General features: G+C 43.7%; 1 protein-coding gene across 1 annotated transcript in view; it reads right to left on the reverse strand.

The window, feature by feature from the left end:
* Positions 1–16,464, reverse strand: part of GLB1 (galactosidase beta 1) — a 76,873-nt gene that overhangs the window by 52,011 nt on the left and 8,398 nt on the right. The window contains exons 5-7 of the mRNA XM_040353338.1: positions 10,267–10,361; positions 8,959–9,139; positions 3,961–4,019 (exon numbers count right to left, since the gene is read on the reverse strand). Of these exons, the coding sequence (XP_040209272.1) occupies positions 3,961–4,019; positions 8,959–9,139; positions 10,267–10,361 (335 nt within the window). The remainder of the gene's footprint in view (positions 1–3,960; positions 4,020–8,958; positions 9,140–10,266; positions 10,362–16,464) is intronic.

Here is a 16,464-nt window from a genome sequence, read left to right on the forward strand (position 1 = left end):
TGGAAGTCAGGTGTCTATCAAGGCGTCTCAGCGGGCCGCTCCCTGCCCCTCCACAGCTCAGTGCTCTCAGGTGAGCAGAGCTGATTGACGGGCACTGTTCGGTGGCTCGGTTCTCAGTGAAGAGGCGGAGGGGGACAGATGCTGCATACACCTAGGCAAGTATGATTATGGGATAAAAAAAATAAACAAATCCCATACTTCTCTTTTAATTACAGTTTTTAAGAGTCTTCGCACACACATTCATACATATACGATTATGTATATATACACAACTTTTCAATTTAGGTTTACACAAATTCCGAACCAAGATTTTAGTATTATATATATATATATATATATATATATCTCCAGCTGAGCACACCACACCAGCCCTGCATATAGCTCACAGCAGTTTTACATGTAAGATACCAAATCATATTGTATTTTATTTTTGCTCATGCTGATCTGGCCCTCTCTTATTGTTTTACAATTGACATATAACCTGACTTCTAAAGAAGAGAAATCTACTTTAAAGAGTATGTAAAGCCAACATTTCATATCCCTGATCTGTGCCTTCTCTACCATGTATTTGTATGAAACCATATCCTGTCTCTTTGTATTGCTCCTTTTGCATTAAATCCCTGGTGTTCCTGCCAGTCTCTCCGCTTTCCTATTAAAAACTGACCACACTGTGGTAAATTTGCTAAAACTGGAGAGTGCAAAATCTGGTGCAGCTCTGCATGGTAGTAAATCAGTTTCTACCTTCAATTAAGCTTTGACAACAAACCCTGGAAATTGGTTTTCTATGCAGAGCTGCATCAGATTTTGCACTCTCTCATTTTAGTAAATCAACTCCACTGTGGTCAGTGCTCTAGCTGTGCTGGGAACTCAGTGTGCTCTCCTTCAATGATCAGACTTGTCCTGACACCCCCCCCCCCCCTGCACAGCCATTTACTGGGAAGCTCTGTTTACTGCTTCTCCACCCCCAGTTCTTTTGCAGCTGAGAACAGAGGGAATGTGATCACTAACAAAAATGGGAAAAATGCATTTAAAACTTGTTTTTTATATATCTATACACAACATGTTTTGCCTTTCATTTCTCTTAACTTCTTGCCACCAAATCACATACCTGTATGTCATTTGGCTTCAAGTGGTTGTACCAGGGCTAGGCCTGCAGCTACAGGCAACACCCCAGTACAGTTTTTTTAGAGCCGACAGGTCGGCTTACTAGTAATAACAACCAATACTGCTAAGAAGCTCCTCGGCTGTTATTACATGGAGTGGGAGGGGATTCCCCCTCCCCTTCCTTCACCTGGGTCTCCCGATCGGGATTCGGCTTTGATCAAATCTCAGATGTAAAAACCAGGAAACAACGTCAAAGTTACTTACGATTTACTCGACAGCCAATGGTGTCGATTTAGATAAAAAATAAAAAAGACTGTATTCAAAAAACGCAGATCTTAGCGTTTTGTATACTTTTAAGTGCAGCGGAGGTGTTTGGGGTCTTTTATACCCCAGATCCCTCCATAAAGAGTACCACTGCCTATTACAGTCACAAGGGATGTTTACATTCCTTGTGAAAGCAATTAAAGTGATCAGAATTAAACATTTTTAAAAAGGGACAGTGTAAAACAGTGAAGTATCACTGCGATCAGTGGCATGAGTGCAATAATTCTAGCTCACAACCTCTTCTGTAACTCTAAACAGGTAATCATACATTTTTTTTTTTAAATGTCGGCTTTGGAGATTTTTACGTAGTGTAGGTTGTCGCCATTCCACAAGCGAGTGCAATTTTAAAGCAGGACATGTTAGGGATCTAATTACTCAGCGTAACATCTTTCAAATTATAGAAAAAAAATAAAATGGGGCTAACTTTACGTTTTTTTTTTTATTCATTGAAATGCATTTTTTCCCTAAAAATTGCATTTGAAATACAGCTGCACAAATACAGTGACAAAGTATTGTAACGGCCACCATTTTATTCTCTAGGGTCTCTGCTAAAAATATAATATATATATATATATACACATATACACACACACACACCGTATTTATCGGTGGCAAAATGGTGGGTGCGCGATATACGCCGATACCCGCGCCGAGTTTTAATTACTGCACCGGCATATACCGAGCGCAGTACACTCATGTATAGTCGGGCAGGCTCGGCTTCTCTCGCAGTCACGTCCTGGACGTACAGGTATATGCCGGCGCAGTAGTTCAAACTCTGCGCGGGGATCGAGCAGGGAGGACATCGCAGAAGGACGCCGGACCCGACGAGGACACCACCGAAGCCGCAGACGGACGCCGCGCAAGACACCGAAACTGTAAGTACTAAAATCTTTTTTTTTTTACAGGAATGCGGGTCCACTTTAGGGGTGCGCGCTATACGCCGGAGCGCACAATACCCCGATAAATACGGTATATACTGAATAAATAACTCTTAAAATGATCTTGCACTAAAGATAACTAAACAAACAAATACGTGCAAACTACAAAAAATAAAGTGCTATATGATGTATACCAGGGCAGCCAATATATAGTATAATACACTTGCTAGTATATATGTTACACACACACACATACATAATCTTTGAGATAATGCAAAACAATCTCTAAATGGCACCTGTGTCAAGCAGCGAACCTTCTGTATTTAAGATGCAGCAGGAGACTGCTCGGCACAGGACACAGAAGCTAGTGGAGATCACTGTGGTGGCAGAATCTACTTCAATGATTTCCAGCTTCCAATGGGATCCCACAGGTATAGTTTATGCATTGCTGGACCTAAAACTATCTATATCTGGAATTCTTCTTTAAAAACATAAAAGCTACAAAAATGTATGTATATATATTTCTTCTTACTGGGATCCATTTTTGGTTAATATTTTTTTATAATTTTCACAACTCCCGGAAAAAAAAAAAAAAAAAAAACTTTCTACATTGAAATGTATGTAAAGCTAAAACTTTTTTCCATTTTGGATAAAGTAAGGAAGGAATAAAAACACCTGCCTGCCTATTTATTTATTATTACAGTATTTATCTAATGTGCAACAAGCTAAAATCATTCCACTAAGCCAGAAGGCTTCCCCAATTATAGCAAGCTCACCCACTCTCACCCAGGCTTGAACCCTTTACACTTTCAGAAGATAATCTCCCTGGAACTAGGAAAAAAACTTTTACAAAAGGTGGGTGTAATAGTTTGTACAACCTATCAAACCCCAAAATACCTGAGAATTTATTATATAATACATATGATTACTTTCAGTGTGTGTATGTGCTTTTATGTTTCCCTTGACAATGGGGTGGACATATAGTATCACACATAAGCACATATACCCGATACATTGGTGTAAATGCCTTTTTGCATTACTGGTCTCTGTAACATTCCACCCAAACCCAATACAGCGGATCACAGGCCAATGTAAATAGAGCATTTACACTGACCACCAATATAAGGGAGCATTTACACTGACCACCAATATAAGGGAGCATTTACACTGACCACCAATATAAGGGAGCATTTACACTGACCACCAATATAAGGGAGCATTTACACTGACCACCAATATAAGGGAGCATTTACACTGACCACCAATATAAGGGAGCATTTACACTGACCACCAATATAAGGGAGCATTTACACTGACCACCAATATAAGGGAGCATTTAAACTGACCACTAATGTAGGGAGGCATTGGAAGTCAGTGTAAAAGCCCACTCCCCCTCTTTTTTTCTAATTACATGAGATTCTTTGCTGATCACCAATGTAGTAGGGGAAATAACAAAAACTAGTTATGCATTGAGGGCCTTTACACTGACCACCAATGTAATGGGGCTTCAGTTTAGAAAAGGCAGGTCTGATTGCGCTGGATGAATTTGAAGGGAGAGTCATGCGATGGTGACTGATGGTGTCCAAACATGACAGATGAATATCTAGAATAAATTGCACTCAATTAAAATTAGATTAGGTAAACGTATTCTTACCAATGGTCCATTTGGTTCGCTAAATCGCTGAACTGCGAAGGCTTCTGTTACGTTAGTTCCTGAAGAAGAGACAAATATTATCCATAATAATAAAAAAAAAAGTTTTTTTTTTTTTTTTTTGCTGAAATCGTGAAAAAGGGGCAGAATACTTAACTGCACATTTAAAGCATACCAGTCAATGTTATTACAATACCACTGTAAAGTAGGGAATGTTCCTTTAGACTAGGGGTGCCCAACCTTTTGAAGAGCAAGGGCCACAATGAGCGGAACGGGCAGGTGACAGGCCCGTGTCCAGTCTGCATATTCAGAGCGAACACGGACCCAGCCCACCCTACTCTACGGGCCCTTCGATCCGATCCGCCCTGATGGAAGGGGACGGACCCCCTTCTGTTTTTTAAGCAGATCAGAGGTAGGTGGGTGGGTGTAAAGAGACAAGTTTGTTTACATCTGCAGCTCTATAGGAGGTGAATGGTACAATTGGGTCGGACCGATCGTGTGAAAGGGGCCCAAGACTGCTTTTACACTGATGCGCTGTGGTTTACCCACAACTTGGGTGCAGCGCAGTGCACCTGTGGCTTTCCTGCGTGTTAGCTGCACTTTGCCACAGATTTCTATTATATCCTGCTGGTGTGGTGCACTTTCTGAAAGTCCACCAAACCCGTAGGTAATAACAGAAGTCTTTGGCTCAGTGCCGGTAACTGCGCTGCACCTGCTCCGCAGCTGCTTGCTTCCACTACTGCCCACTTCATTCACAACACTGATGCTCTAGAATGGCGGGTCAGCAACCCATGATCTTGGCTTGCCAACCTGCCATTCCAGAGCACAAGGTCGCGGGCCACATCAGAGGGCTCCGCAAGCCACTGGTTAGGCACCCCTGCTTTAGACATTGGCTAAAGCGCCTTAGTTTTGAATAAAAACACTATAAGGTATTTGTACACAAATGGATATTCATTCATTTAGAAATTTGTAAACATGGAAATGGCAACCTTGATCTCATGCAAGTTGTAGAGGGAGCTCATTTTACACTATCTGTGATGTGTCTGCTAGGGCCTATGGTGACCGGCAAAGGCAGTTTGCCTTTGACAACAGTTTGAGACAATTCTGAGATCATGCAGAATTCACGACAGGTGCATCTGAACTGAAATTGACAACCCCCCCATTTTTTTTGTATAATCTTTATTTAGAACAAAACATGTCAGAGCAAACATTTCCAGTTAAAGAGGAAGTAAACGCTCCAAAAAAAACTAAAACACATATCGTACTTCCGGGTATCACGGCTCCGGCGCTGTGATTGGCCGGAGCCGCGATGACATCACTCCCACGCATGCGCGCGGGAGCTGCCGGTAACGGCCCACAGACTGGAGCAACGGCACATAGGGGAGTGGGGTCATCCTCTATGGCAACACCACCAACTGGCAAAAAAAAAAAAGGGGGGGGGGGGGGGGGGCCTGTCATGATTGCATTTGCTGGCCTAGTGCTAGCCACTGGGCTGAGAACTCTAAGGTAACTACAGAGTTGCCCAGCCGGCCTGAGTGCTGGGGGTGGGAGGAAAAAAATTGCCTCCAACTAACATGCCCCAACACACCACCTATACCAAGGCCACCCTGAGGCAGATGCTAGACCAATTGACCCCCTTTGACCTGTATTTGCCCTGCTTTAGGTTGCTTTTGTATTCCCATTGACTTGCAACAAAATTCAGGGTCTGGAGGATATTAGTTATGAGGAAAGGTTGCGAGCACTGAACTTATTCTCTCTGGAGAAGAGAAGCTTGAGAGGGAATAGGATTTAAATTTACAAATATACTGGTGACCCCACAGTAGGGATAAAGCTTTTTCGCAGAAGGCAAGACACGTGGCCTCTCATTAAAATTAGAAGAAAAGAGGTTTAACCCTAAACTATGTAGGATTCTTTACTGTAAGAGCAGCAAAGAATTTGGAATTTCCTTCCACAGGCTGTGGTCTCGGCGGGGGGTATCGATAGTTTCAAGAAACCATTAGATAAGCACCCAAACGACCGCAACATACAGGGATATACAAGGCAATACTGACATATAATCACACACATAGGTTGGACTTGATAAACTTGTGTCTTTTTTCAACCTCACCTACTATGTAACTTGGACTGTTTTCTGGTGTTTTGGGGTCTGGGAAAGAGCAAACCACCCTTCTATCTATTCTAGTCTTTCCATTTCCCCACCTTCTGTTCGAGTCCTTTTTTGGCTTTGAATTGGCCCTGGTTAGGGGGGGGGGGGGGGGGGGGGGGGTCCATGAAAAAAACATCCTGCCTTTCTCCTTCCTGGCTCTCACTGGGAATTGTTTTCCCTTTTCTGCAGATCATAAAAGGATCGGATCCAGGCCAGGCCCAAAGAGCAGGGAACCCTCAAGGGGCAACCTGCAGAGCCATGACATATGGTCCCCTTTCCCACGACGTGACCCAGACGGCCCTGCTTGCTGATGTTATGTTACGTCACTTTGCCCTGTGACTACTAGGAGCGCGCGCGTGCCCCCTGCTGCTCGCCCCCGAAGCCGATGCGAGTGCCCGGCGATCGCCGGCCCCCGCGGTCGCTCGTGGCAGTGAAAACCGGGATCTGTGGCGGGGAAATGACTGATCTGTCATTTCCCCTAGTAAGTCCCACCCCCCCAGTTAGAACACAGTTAACCCCTTGATCGCCCCCTAGTGTTAACCCCTTCCCTGCCAGTGACATTTTTACAGTAAACACTGCACTTTTATAGCACTGATCGCTGTAAAATTGTCAATGGTCCCAAAAATGTGTCAAAAGTTACTGATCTGTCCACCATAATGTGGCAGTCCCAATTAAAAAAAAAAATAATAAAAAAAAAACTAAAAATCGCAGATCGCCGCTACAGCGTCGACTGCGCAATTGTCAGTTAAAAGCGACACAGTACCAAATTGTAAAAAGTGCTCTGGTCAGGAAGGGGGTAAAATCCTCTGGGGCTGCAGCAGTTAAACACGTCATTAATGTGCTGGGTAACAAAATGCTGAAGAAGTCATTCATTCAATAGGAAGAGATTTCGGTTGCATTTCCTGCATTTTATCAGTACACAGGCTCATTCCCACAGGTGTCTAGGACACTACGTTTAGATGCACGTCAGCTGCGCTAAGCCATGCCCCCATGATGTAGCCAGGCCCCCTCGACGCTCGTTTTTTTTTCAGCGTGCGCTGAAAACCACCGAGGGGGACATTTTGAGAGAAAATACACCCCAGCAGGATGCCCAGACAGCAAGGGTCCCCCAAAAAAATCGAATTTTTTTAGAAACTGACAGGAAAGGAGAAGAGCAAGGCTATCCACAAGCAATGCTGACATAGAACCTGGAGAAGCATGGTATGTTGAAACTAAGGATGTCTTAATTTACACCCTCTAGTGGCGAACAAAAGGCATGACAACATCTGTACTCACACAAGAAGGCCAAAAAATTTAATTCTAAGGATCTTCTTACACTTACCAGTCCCCGCCGCAGGGCTGTTGGAATATCACAGACAGACCCAACCTTAACCCATTACCGTGGGCCTGGTCATGACAGACCTTCAAGGACTGGGTCCTACCTGTATAGAGTCCCTACCTGTATATGCGTTTTTTCCAGTGCTCTTTATTGCTACACCAATTTTAGATGGAGGCTGGCTGGTGACACACACCCCTAGTCACCTGCTCTCCATCTACTCATTAGCACTTGTATGCCTCTACTGATGAAACTAGAAAAGTTTAGTTAGGACCACAGGAATGCAGAGAGCCTTGTAAGCGGCCTGTGGCTTATCCATATATTTGCAAATGTGTGCAACCAATCCTCTGCTTTTAACATACTAAGTTAGACGTTTAAATTTGGCTTGCAATCTGGTTGGTAAGTTTGAGCCTGGTTATTACGCTATACAACTTTATTTATTTACTTATTCATACTGTTTGCATCAACACGCATCTCACGCGTCCCACTGCCTTGGTCCTATATAGCACCCTGCCAGAGCAAGCCTTTGGTTTCTTGTTATATCTAAGGATGCTGGATCCCAGGGTCAATCTCTCAAAAAGAGAAGCATTATTAGGCAAAAACCTTGTTCTTCCACGAGGCCCGGGTGCCAACCACTTTAGCCTATTTGGCATTTTGAATTGATCCGTCTGCATAGCCCCACTGATCCTGTGAAGGATCCTCCTGCGGAGCTCTCCTTGCATTTTTTTTTAACTGTGACCAACCCCTTCTTGGGGGTTAAAAGCACCCTGCTAGCTGCCAAAAAGCGTTGCAAAAACTATCTCTCCTGGACCATGGCTTTTGCTGTAGGATGCGAATAAGAGCAACAGCTGAACTTCACTTGGGGTTAATCAGAGGCATTGTAAATGATGGCAGGTGTGTACCGAGCCCCTATTTAAAAGGGGTTGTAAAGGTTTGTTTTTTATTTTCTAAATAGGTTCCTTTAAGCTAGTGCATTGTTGGTTCACTAACCTTTTCCTTCGATTTCCCTTCTAAATGTTTTTTTCTTGGTCTGAATTTCTCACTTCCCGTTTCTCTTCAATAAACTTCACACCATCATCCGAGCGGTGGTTAGTCAGCCAGAACAGCTTACCGAGGAGGAACAGGAAGTGAGAAACTCAGACATAGAAAACAAAGAAAACATTTTAGAAGGAAAATCGAAGATAAAAAGGTAATTGAGCGAACAATGCACTAGCTTAAAAGGAACCTATTTAGAAAATGAAAACAAATCTTTACAACCCCTTTAACATAAGTTTGAATTTGGATTGCTCAATTCTGAACACAACTACATCCCCAGTTATAAGATGGTGTGCACACTTATGCATCCACATGATTTTTTCTCCCCCCCCCCCCCCTAAAAGATTTTAGTTTGTTTTTCAATTGAGTTGTACAGTTTATAGGTCACAATGAAAAGGTAGAAAAGGTGCCTATTTTTTTACTATTTTTTTACATAACAGAAACCTGATATTGCAACAACTTTTTATATTGTATGTAGTATATATAAAAATATTATAAAACTGACCTGGCCCAAAATCCACAGTTGTATACAAGCCTTGAATGGATCCACATCTTACAAGACTTAGACCAGAGCCATCTGTTGTAAACAAAATCACTTCATCCCCTAAATGTTGACGGAACACTTTTGTGAGGTGACGAAGATAATTATAATCACAAGTAAAGTAGCTTCCGTACTCATTTTCAACCTGGTAAATAATAAAATGCATTAAAAGCATTCAGAGACAGACAGACAGACAGACAGACAGACAGACAATCTTAACCACTTGAGACCCGCGCTATTGACAAAAGACGTCTCAAGTGCCAACTGGACGTCTTTGGACGTCATTTAAAAGCATTACCCGCGCGCGCCTCTGGGGGGCGCGCAGCGGGTAAACACTGTCCCGGCGCATCGCTGGGAAGCCGATGCGTGTACCTGGCGGCCGCGATGTCCGCCGGGTACACGCGATCGTCGGTAAGACAGCAGGGACGTGGAGCTCTGTGTGTAAACACAGAGCTCCACGTGCTGTCAGAGGAGAGGAGACCGATCTGTGTCTCTTGTACATAGGGACATAGATCGGTCACCTCCCCCAGTCACCCCCCCTCCACCTACAGTTAGAACACAATTTAGGGTACACATTTAACCCCTTACTCACCCCCTAGTGTTAACCCCTTCACTGCCAGTCACATTTATACAGTAATTAGTGCATTTTTATAGCACCGATCGCTGTATAAATGTGAATGGCGCCAAATGTGTTTTAAAAGTGTCCGATACGTCCGTCGCAATATCGCAGTCCCAATAAAAATCTCAGATCGCCGCCATTACTAGTAAAAAAAAAAAAATCATAATTCTGTCCCCTATTTTGTAGGCGCTATAACTTTTGCGCAAACCAGTCGCTTATTGTGATATATTTTTTTACAAAAATACGTCGAAAAATACGTATCGGCCTTAAACTGAGAAAAAAAATGTTTTTATTTTTTTTTTAAAATTGGGATATTTATTATAGCAACAAGTAAAAAAAATATATATTTTTTTCAAATTGTCGCTCTTTTTTGGTTTATAGCGCAAAAAATAAAAACCGCAGAGGTGATCAAATACCACCAAAATAAAGCTCTATTTGTGGGGAAAAAAGGACGTCAATTTTGTTTGGGAGCCACGTCGCACGACCGCGCCAATGTCAGTTTAAGCGACGCAGTGCCGCAAGCTGAAATTTCGCCTGGAAACGAAGGGGGTTTATGTGCCCAGTAAGCAAGTGGTTAATGGGATGTTAGATTCAATAATAACTAAATATAAAGATAACTTTAAAATATGCCAATGACAACTTTTTTTTTTTACCTGAACAGTAATAATTGGACCACCATTTTGATAAAGAAGAGGTTTCATCTTGGGAAGGAATACACTCATCCAGTTATCCACAGCTTGGAGATAATCTTAAAAATAAAATAAAAATCTAAAAATATTTTTTGTTAAACGTGGGGGAATTTTTATAAAATGTTTGTTGCACGAATGTAGAAGCATTCCTGCAAGTTTAAAGCGGGGGTTCACCCTGTTAAAAAAAAAAAAAATGTTTTTTTTTATTAGACCATTACATTCGGCATCGTAGCGCGAGCTACGGTATGCCGGTCTTACATTTTTTATCCCCGTACTCACTGTGCTATCGATGATTGAAGAATCCGGGGAATGGGCGTTCCTATGGTGAGAGAAGGTGATTGACGGCCGGCCCTGGCACGTCACGCTTCTCCGGAAATAGCCGAAATAGGCTTGGCTATTCACGGCGCCTGCGCATAGCCTGTGCGCAGGCGCCGTGAATAGCCGAGACCTACTCCGGCTGTCTTCGGGGAGCGTGACGTGCCAGAGCCGGCCGTCAATCATCCTCCCTCTCCATAGGCACGCCCATTCCCCGCGGGAGTCGGATTCTTCAATCATCCATAGCACAGTGAGTACGGGGATTAAAAATGTAAGACCGGCATACCGTAGCTCGCGCTACGATGCCGAATGTAATGGTCTAATGATGTGAAGGAGGGTGAACCACCGCTTTAAAGCGGTTGTAAACCGCATAAACTTTTTTTTTTTTTCCCCAAACCTGCAATGCAAAAGGCATAATAGGCTAGTATGCACCGCATACTAGCCGATTATGAAATACTTACCTCGGAACGAGGTGTGTACCACTTACCTGGTCCACGCCGAGCAGGATGTCATCTTGCTCCGGCGTGTCTTCCGGGTATCGCCGCTCCAGCGCTGTGATTGGCTGGAGCGGCGATGACGTCACTCCCGCGCGTGCGCGCGGGAGATTTAAAATCGGCAGGGTCCGGCGATGCCGGTCCTTCAGCCGTGGAGTCCCCCCTGCGCATGCGCCGCCCGCATTGCGGGGGTAATATCTCCTAAACCGTGCAGGTTTAGGAGATATTCTCCTTACCTACAGGTAAGCCTTGTTGTAGGCTTACCTGTAGGTAAAAGTCCAAATAGTGGGTTTACAACCACTTTAACAAAATGTCCAGTGATTTTCCTAAGAGATTAATGCCTATATCCTCAGCTCCATCTAGTGGCCAAAATGGGGCATATTTTCTCAACTACCTTAAAGGGGTTGTAAAGGAAAAAATGTTTTCCTTAAATAGCTTCCTTTACCTTAGTGCAGTCATCCTTCACTTACCCCGTCCTTCAATTTTGCTTATAAAATGTCCTTCTTTCTTCTGAGAAATCCTCACTTCCTGTTCTTCTGTCTGTAACTCACCACCGTAATGCGAGGCTTTCTCCCTGGTGTGGAGAAAGCCTCTTGAGGGGGGAGGGGGCGAGCAGGAGAGTCAGGACGCTCTCTACTTTGCAGATAGAGAAAGGAGCTCTGTGTTAGTGCGCGTCCTGACACTCCTGCTCGCCCCCTCAAGAGGCTTTCTCCACACCAGGGAGAAAGCCTTGCATTATGGTATGTAGTTACAGACAGAAGAACAGGAAGTGAGGATTTCTCAGAAGAAATAAGGACATTTATAAGCAAAATCGAAGGAAGAGGCAAGTGAAGGAGGACTGCACTAAGGTAAAGGAAGCCATTTAGGGAAAAACATTTTTTTCCTTTACAACCCCTTTAATGAGAAAAGTATACTGCATTTTGGCTACTAAATTAATTTGATGATACAGGCATTGATGCAGGTCATTTAGTTGAATTTGCATTAATGCCTCTGATAGTTGTGCAACAAATGTTTCCTAAATATCAAGGTGCGTATAAATATACGAATATGAAATTCAATTTAGTGGATCCATTCCCTTAAACAGGTTGTGGAATGCTTTTGTACATATTTTATGGTCAGGGCGAAAAATTGAAATCGTAAAAATATATCTTTTACCCACTTAAAAAAGCCAAAAAAAAAAAAAAAGAAAAAGTACTTTTTTTTTAACCTTTAACCTCTTGCCGACCGCGCTATAGCAAAAATACTGCTACAGCGCGGTCGAGTTACTGTGACAGGACGTCCCTGGGACGTCCTCGTGCACTTCCGCGTTTGCGCGTCCCCTGGGGCGCGCTCGCGGAAGTGTCCGTGCTCGCCGGGTCTAGAAGACCCGGCGCATCACGGATCACGGTAAATTGCCGCGAATCGCGGCTGTTTACCACGTGATCGCTCCGTCAAATGACGGAGCGATCACTTGTAAACAAACCGGCGTCATTTGATGACGCCGGTTCCTCCCTCTCCTCTCTGTACCGTTCGGTACAGTGCGAGAGGAGAGTAGAGGAGGGTGTCAGCAGCTGCTTTGGGCTGGATCTGTGACAACTGCAGTCACAGATCCAGCCATCCCTCCCTGCGCAATACTCTGCAGTACCATCAATACTCTGCAATACCCCATACTCTGCCATCCCTCCCTGCGCAATACTCTGCCGTACCATCAATACTCTGCCATCCCTCCCTGCGCAATACTCTGCCATACACCATACTCTGCCATCCCTCCCTGCGCAATACTCTGCCATACACCATACTCTGCCATCCCTCCCTGCGCAATACTCTGCCATACCCCGATACTCTGCCATCCCTCCCTGCGCAATACTCTGCCATACCCCGATACTCTGCCATCCCTCCCTGCGCAATACTCTGCCATACCCCGATACTCTGCCATACCCCGATACTCTGCCATACCCCGATACTCTGCCATACCCCAATACCCTGCGCGATACTCTGCAATACCCCAATACTCTGCAATACCCCCAATACCCAAATACTCCGCAATACCCCAATACTCTGCAATACCCCCAATACCCCAATACTCTGCAATACCCAAATACTCCGCAATACCCCAATACTCCGCATATATAATGTTTTGGGGTTCTATGTAATTTTCTAGCAAATAAATTGTGATTTTTCCATGTAGGAGAGAAATGTCAGAATTGGCCTGGGTGCTCCAGAACGCCTGATGGCGCTCCCTGCATGTTGGGCCTCTGTATGTGGCCACGCTGTGTAAAAGTTGCACACATGGGGTATCGCCATACTCGGGAGGAATAGCAGAATGTGTTTTGGGGTGTCATTCGTGGTATGCATATGCTGTGTGTGAGAAATAACCTGCGAATATGACAGAAACAAGTTATTTTTTTTTTTTTTTTTACAGAATTTTCGGTCGTTTTTCTTTTATAGCGCAAAAAATAAAAAACCCAGAGGTGATCTAATACCACCAAAAGAAAGCTCTATTTGTGTGAAAAAAAGGACAAAAATTTCAAATGGGTACAATGTTGTATGACGGAGTAATTGTCATTCAAATTGTGAGAGCACCGAAAGCTGAAAATTGGTCTGGTCAGGAAGGGGGTTTAAGTGCCCAGTGGTCAAGAGGTTAAATCTAAGGGGTATTTTTTAAGTAAATATTTATTTATTTTTTACTGACAGACGCAAGTAGAGGAGAGACGATTGGCTGCTCTCCTGATAGGGGGGCCTGAGATGATTGTTTATCAGTGCAGCCCCCCTTCGGATCCCGCCCAGGACCACCAGTATGCCACCCAGGACCACCAGGATGGCCATCCACACTGGACCACCAGGTATGCCCCCCCAGACCACCAGGGATATGCAAATCTGTGCCCAGGCAGCGGTCAATCAGTGCCCACTCACAATGCCTACCTCTACCAGTGCCACCAGGGTATCAGTGCCCAGTAGTGCCGCCTATCAGTGCCACACATAAGTACCCATCTTTGCAGCCTTTCAGTGCCCAGTGTCGCCTATCAATGCCCATCAGTGTACATCAGTGCCACCCATCAGTGCCGCCTATCAATGGCCATCAGTGCCCGCTCATTGGTGCCACCTCATCGGTACCGCCTTATTAGTGCCCATCAGTGAAGGCGAAAACATACTTTTTACAAAATGTTGTAACAGAAACAAAAGCAAAACTATTTTTTTTTTTCTGTCTTTTTGTTTAGCAAAAAATAAAAACCCCAGGAGGTGATCAAATACCACCAAAAGAAATCTCTATTTGTGGGAACAAAATAATAAAAATTCTGTTTAGGTACAGTGTAGCATAAAAAAAATTATAAAAAAAAGAAAAAAAAAAAAAAAAGAGAGAGAAAGAAGGTTTTAGATATAGCTCATGTCCTAATGCAGTGATGGCAAACCTTGGCACCCCAGATGTTTTGGAACTACATTTCCCATGATGCTCATGCACACTGCAGTGTAATTGAGCATCATGGGAAATGTAGTTCCAAAACATTTGGGGTGCCAAGGTTCGCCATCACTGTCCTAATGTATAGGTCATCAGTTTATCATTAGAGATATATATTTATTAATATATATATATTTTTTATATATCTAGCTCTATCTCATTATCATATATTATTGGACAGCGCTTCACAGTGCAGATGGACAATGACCCGAAGTATATTGCGAAAGCAGCCAAAGAGTTTTTTAAGGGAAAGAAGTGGAATGTTATGCAATGGCCAAGTCAATCACCGACCTGAATCCGATTAAGCATCCATTTCACTTGCTGAAGACAAAACTGAAAGAAAAATGCCCCAAGAACAAGCAGGAACTGACGACAGTTGCACTAGAGGCCTGGCAGAGCATTACCAGGGATGAAACCCAGTGTCTGGTGATGTCTATGCGTTCCAGACTTCAGGCTGTAATTGACTGCAAAGGATTTGCAACCAAGTATTAAAAAGTGAAAGTTTGATTTATAATTGTAAATCTGTCCCATTACTTTTGGTCCCTTAAAAAGTGGGAGGCATATATACAAACTGTTGTAATTCCTACACCGTTCACCTGATTTGGATGTAAATACCCTCCAATGAAAGCCGAAAGTCTGCAGTTAAAGCACATGCCAAATACGTGGTGGTGGTGTATAGAGCCAAAAAGATTAGATTGTGTTGATTTCCCAATATTTATGGACCTGACTGTAATTATATATATATATATATATATATATATATATATATATATATATATATATATATATATATATATATATATATATATATAATTTCTCCACCGGAGACAGCCCGGCGAATGACGCTGCTGAAGCTAGTGACATTTCTTATATTCGTGAGGCGGGGCCATCCGTCACGTGACCCCGCCCCCTCTGACGCAAGGGGGAAGCCTGGGCTTCCCCAGTGACGTAGCAGAGGGTGCGTCAGAGGGGGACGGGGTCACGTGACGGGTTTTATTTTTTTCTGTAAATTTTTTTTGTAAATAAGTACGTTTTCTCTTTCAATTACGGGCACTGATGGACATCGATGAGGTAGTACTGATGGGCACTGATTGGCGGCGCTGGTATGCGGCACTGATGGGCACTCATAGGCGGCACTGATGAACCCCCCGTCAGGAGAGCCGCCGATCGGCTCTACTCGCGTCTGAGACGCGAGTGAGGAAGAGCCATCAACAGCTCTTCCTGTTTACATCGTGATCAGCCGTGATTGGATCACGGCTGATCACGTGGTAAAGAGCCTCCGCCGGAGGCTCTTTACCAAGATCGGAGATGCAGGGTGTCAAACTGACACCCCGCATCACCGATCGCCGCGCGCGGGCATGAAATCCTGCAGGACGTCAATAGACGTCCAGTCAGGATTTCAGAACCACTTCCCGGACGTCAATCTGTTATTGACCGGGCGAGAAGTGGTTAAATGACTTTTTTTCCCCTTCAGAAATGACACTTTGTGCAGAGACAGTTCTAAGTACGGGAAACATGCGCTATTTCACATTCATACTTTACACCCCCCCCAGGTATGAAATTTAAATATTTCACTTTAAGCATTATTAAATTCACTGCTCCCGAAAAAACGGTAGTTTTTAAAACTTTTTTTTGCATTAATACATGTCACCTGGTGCAGGACCCAGGTCCCCAAACACTTAGGACAATAACTTGCATATTAGCCTTTAAAATTAGCACTTTAGATTTCTTCCATAGACTTTAACAGGGTGTTCTGCGGCTTTTTGAATTTGCCGCGAACACCCCAAATTGTTCGTTGTTCGCCGAACAGGCAATGTTCGAGTCGAACATGAGTTTGACTCGAACTCAAAGCTCATCCCTAGTTGCAAGTTGTAATGTATGAAAGATGTGGAATATTTCACGTTTTTTTGAAAAGCT

This window comes from Rana temporaria, chromosome 5, assembly GCF_905171775.1.
Source record: "Rana temporaria chromosome 5, aRanTem1.1, whole genome shotgun sequence".
NCBI lineage: Eukaryota > Metazoa > Chordata > Amphibia > Anura > Ranidae > Rana > Rana temporaria.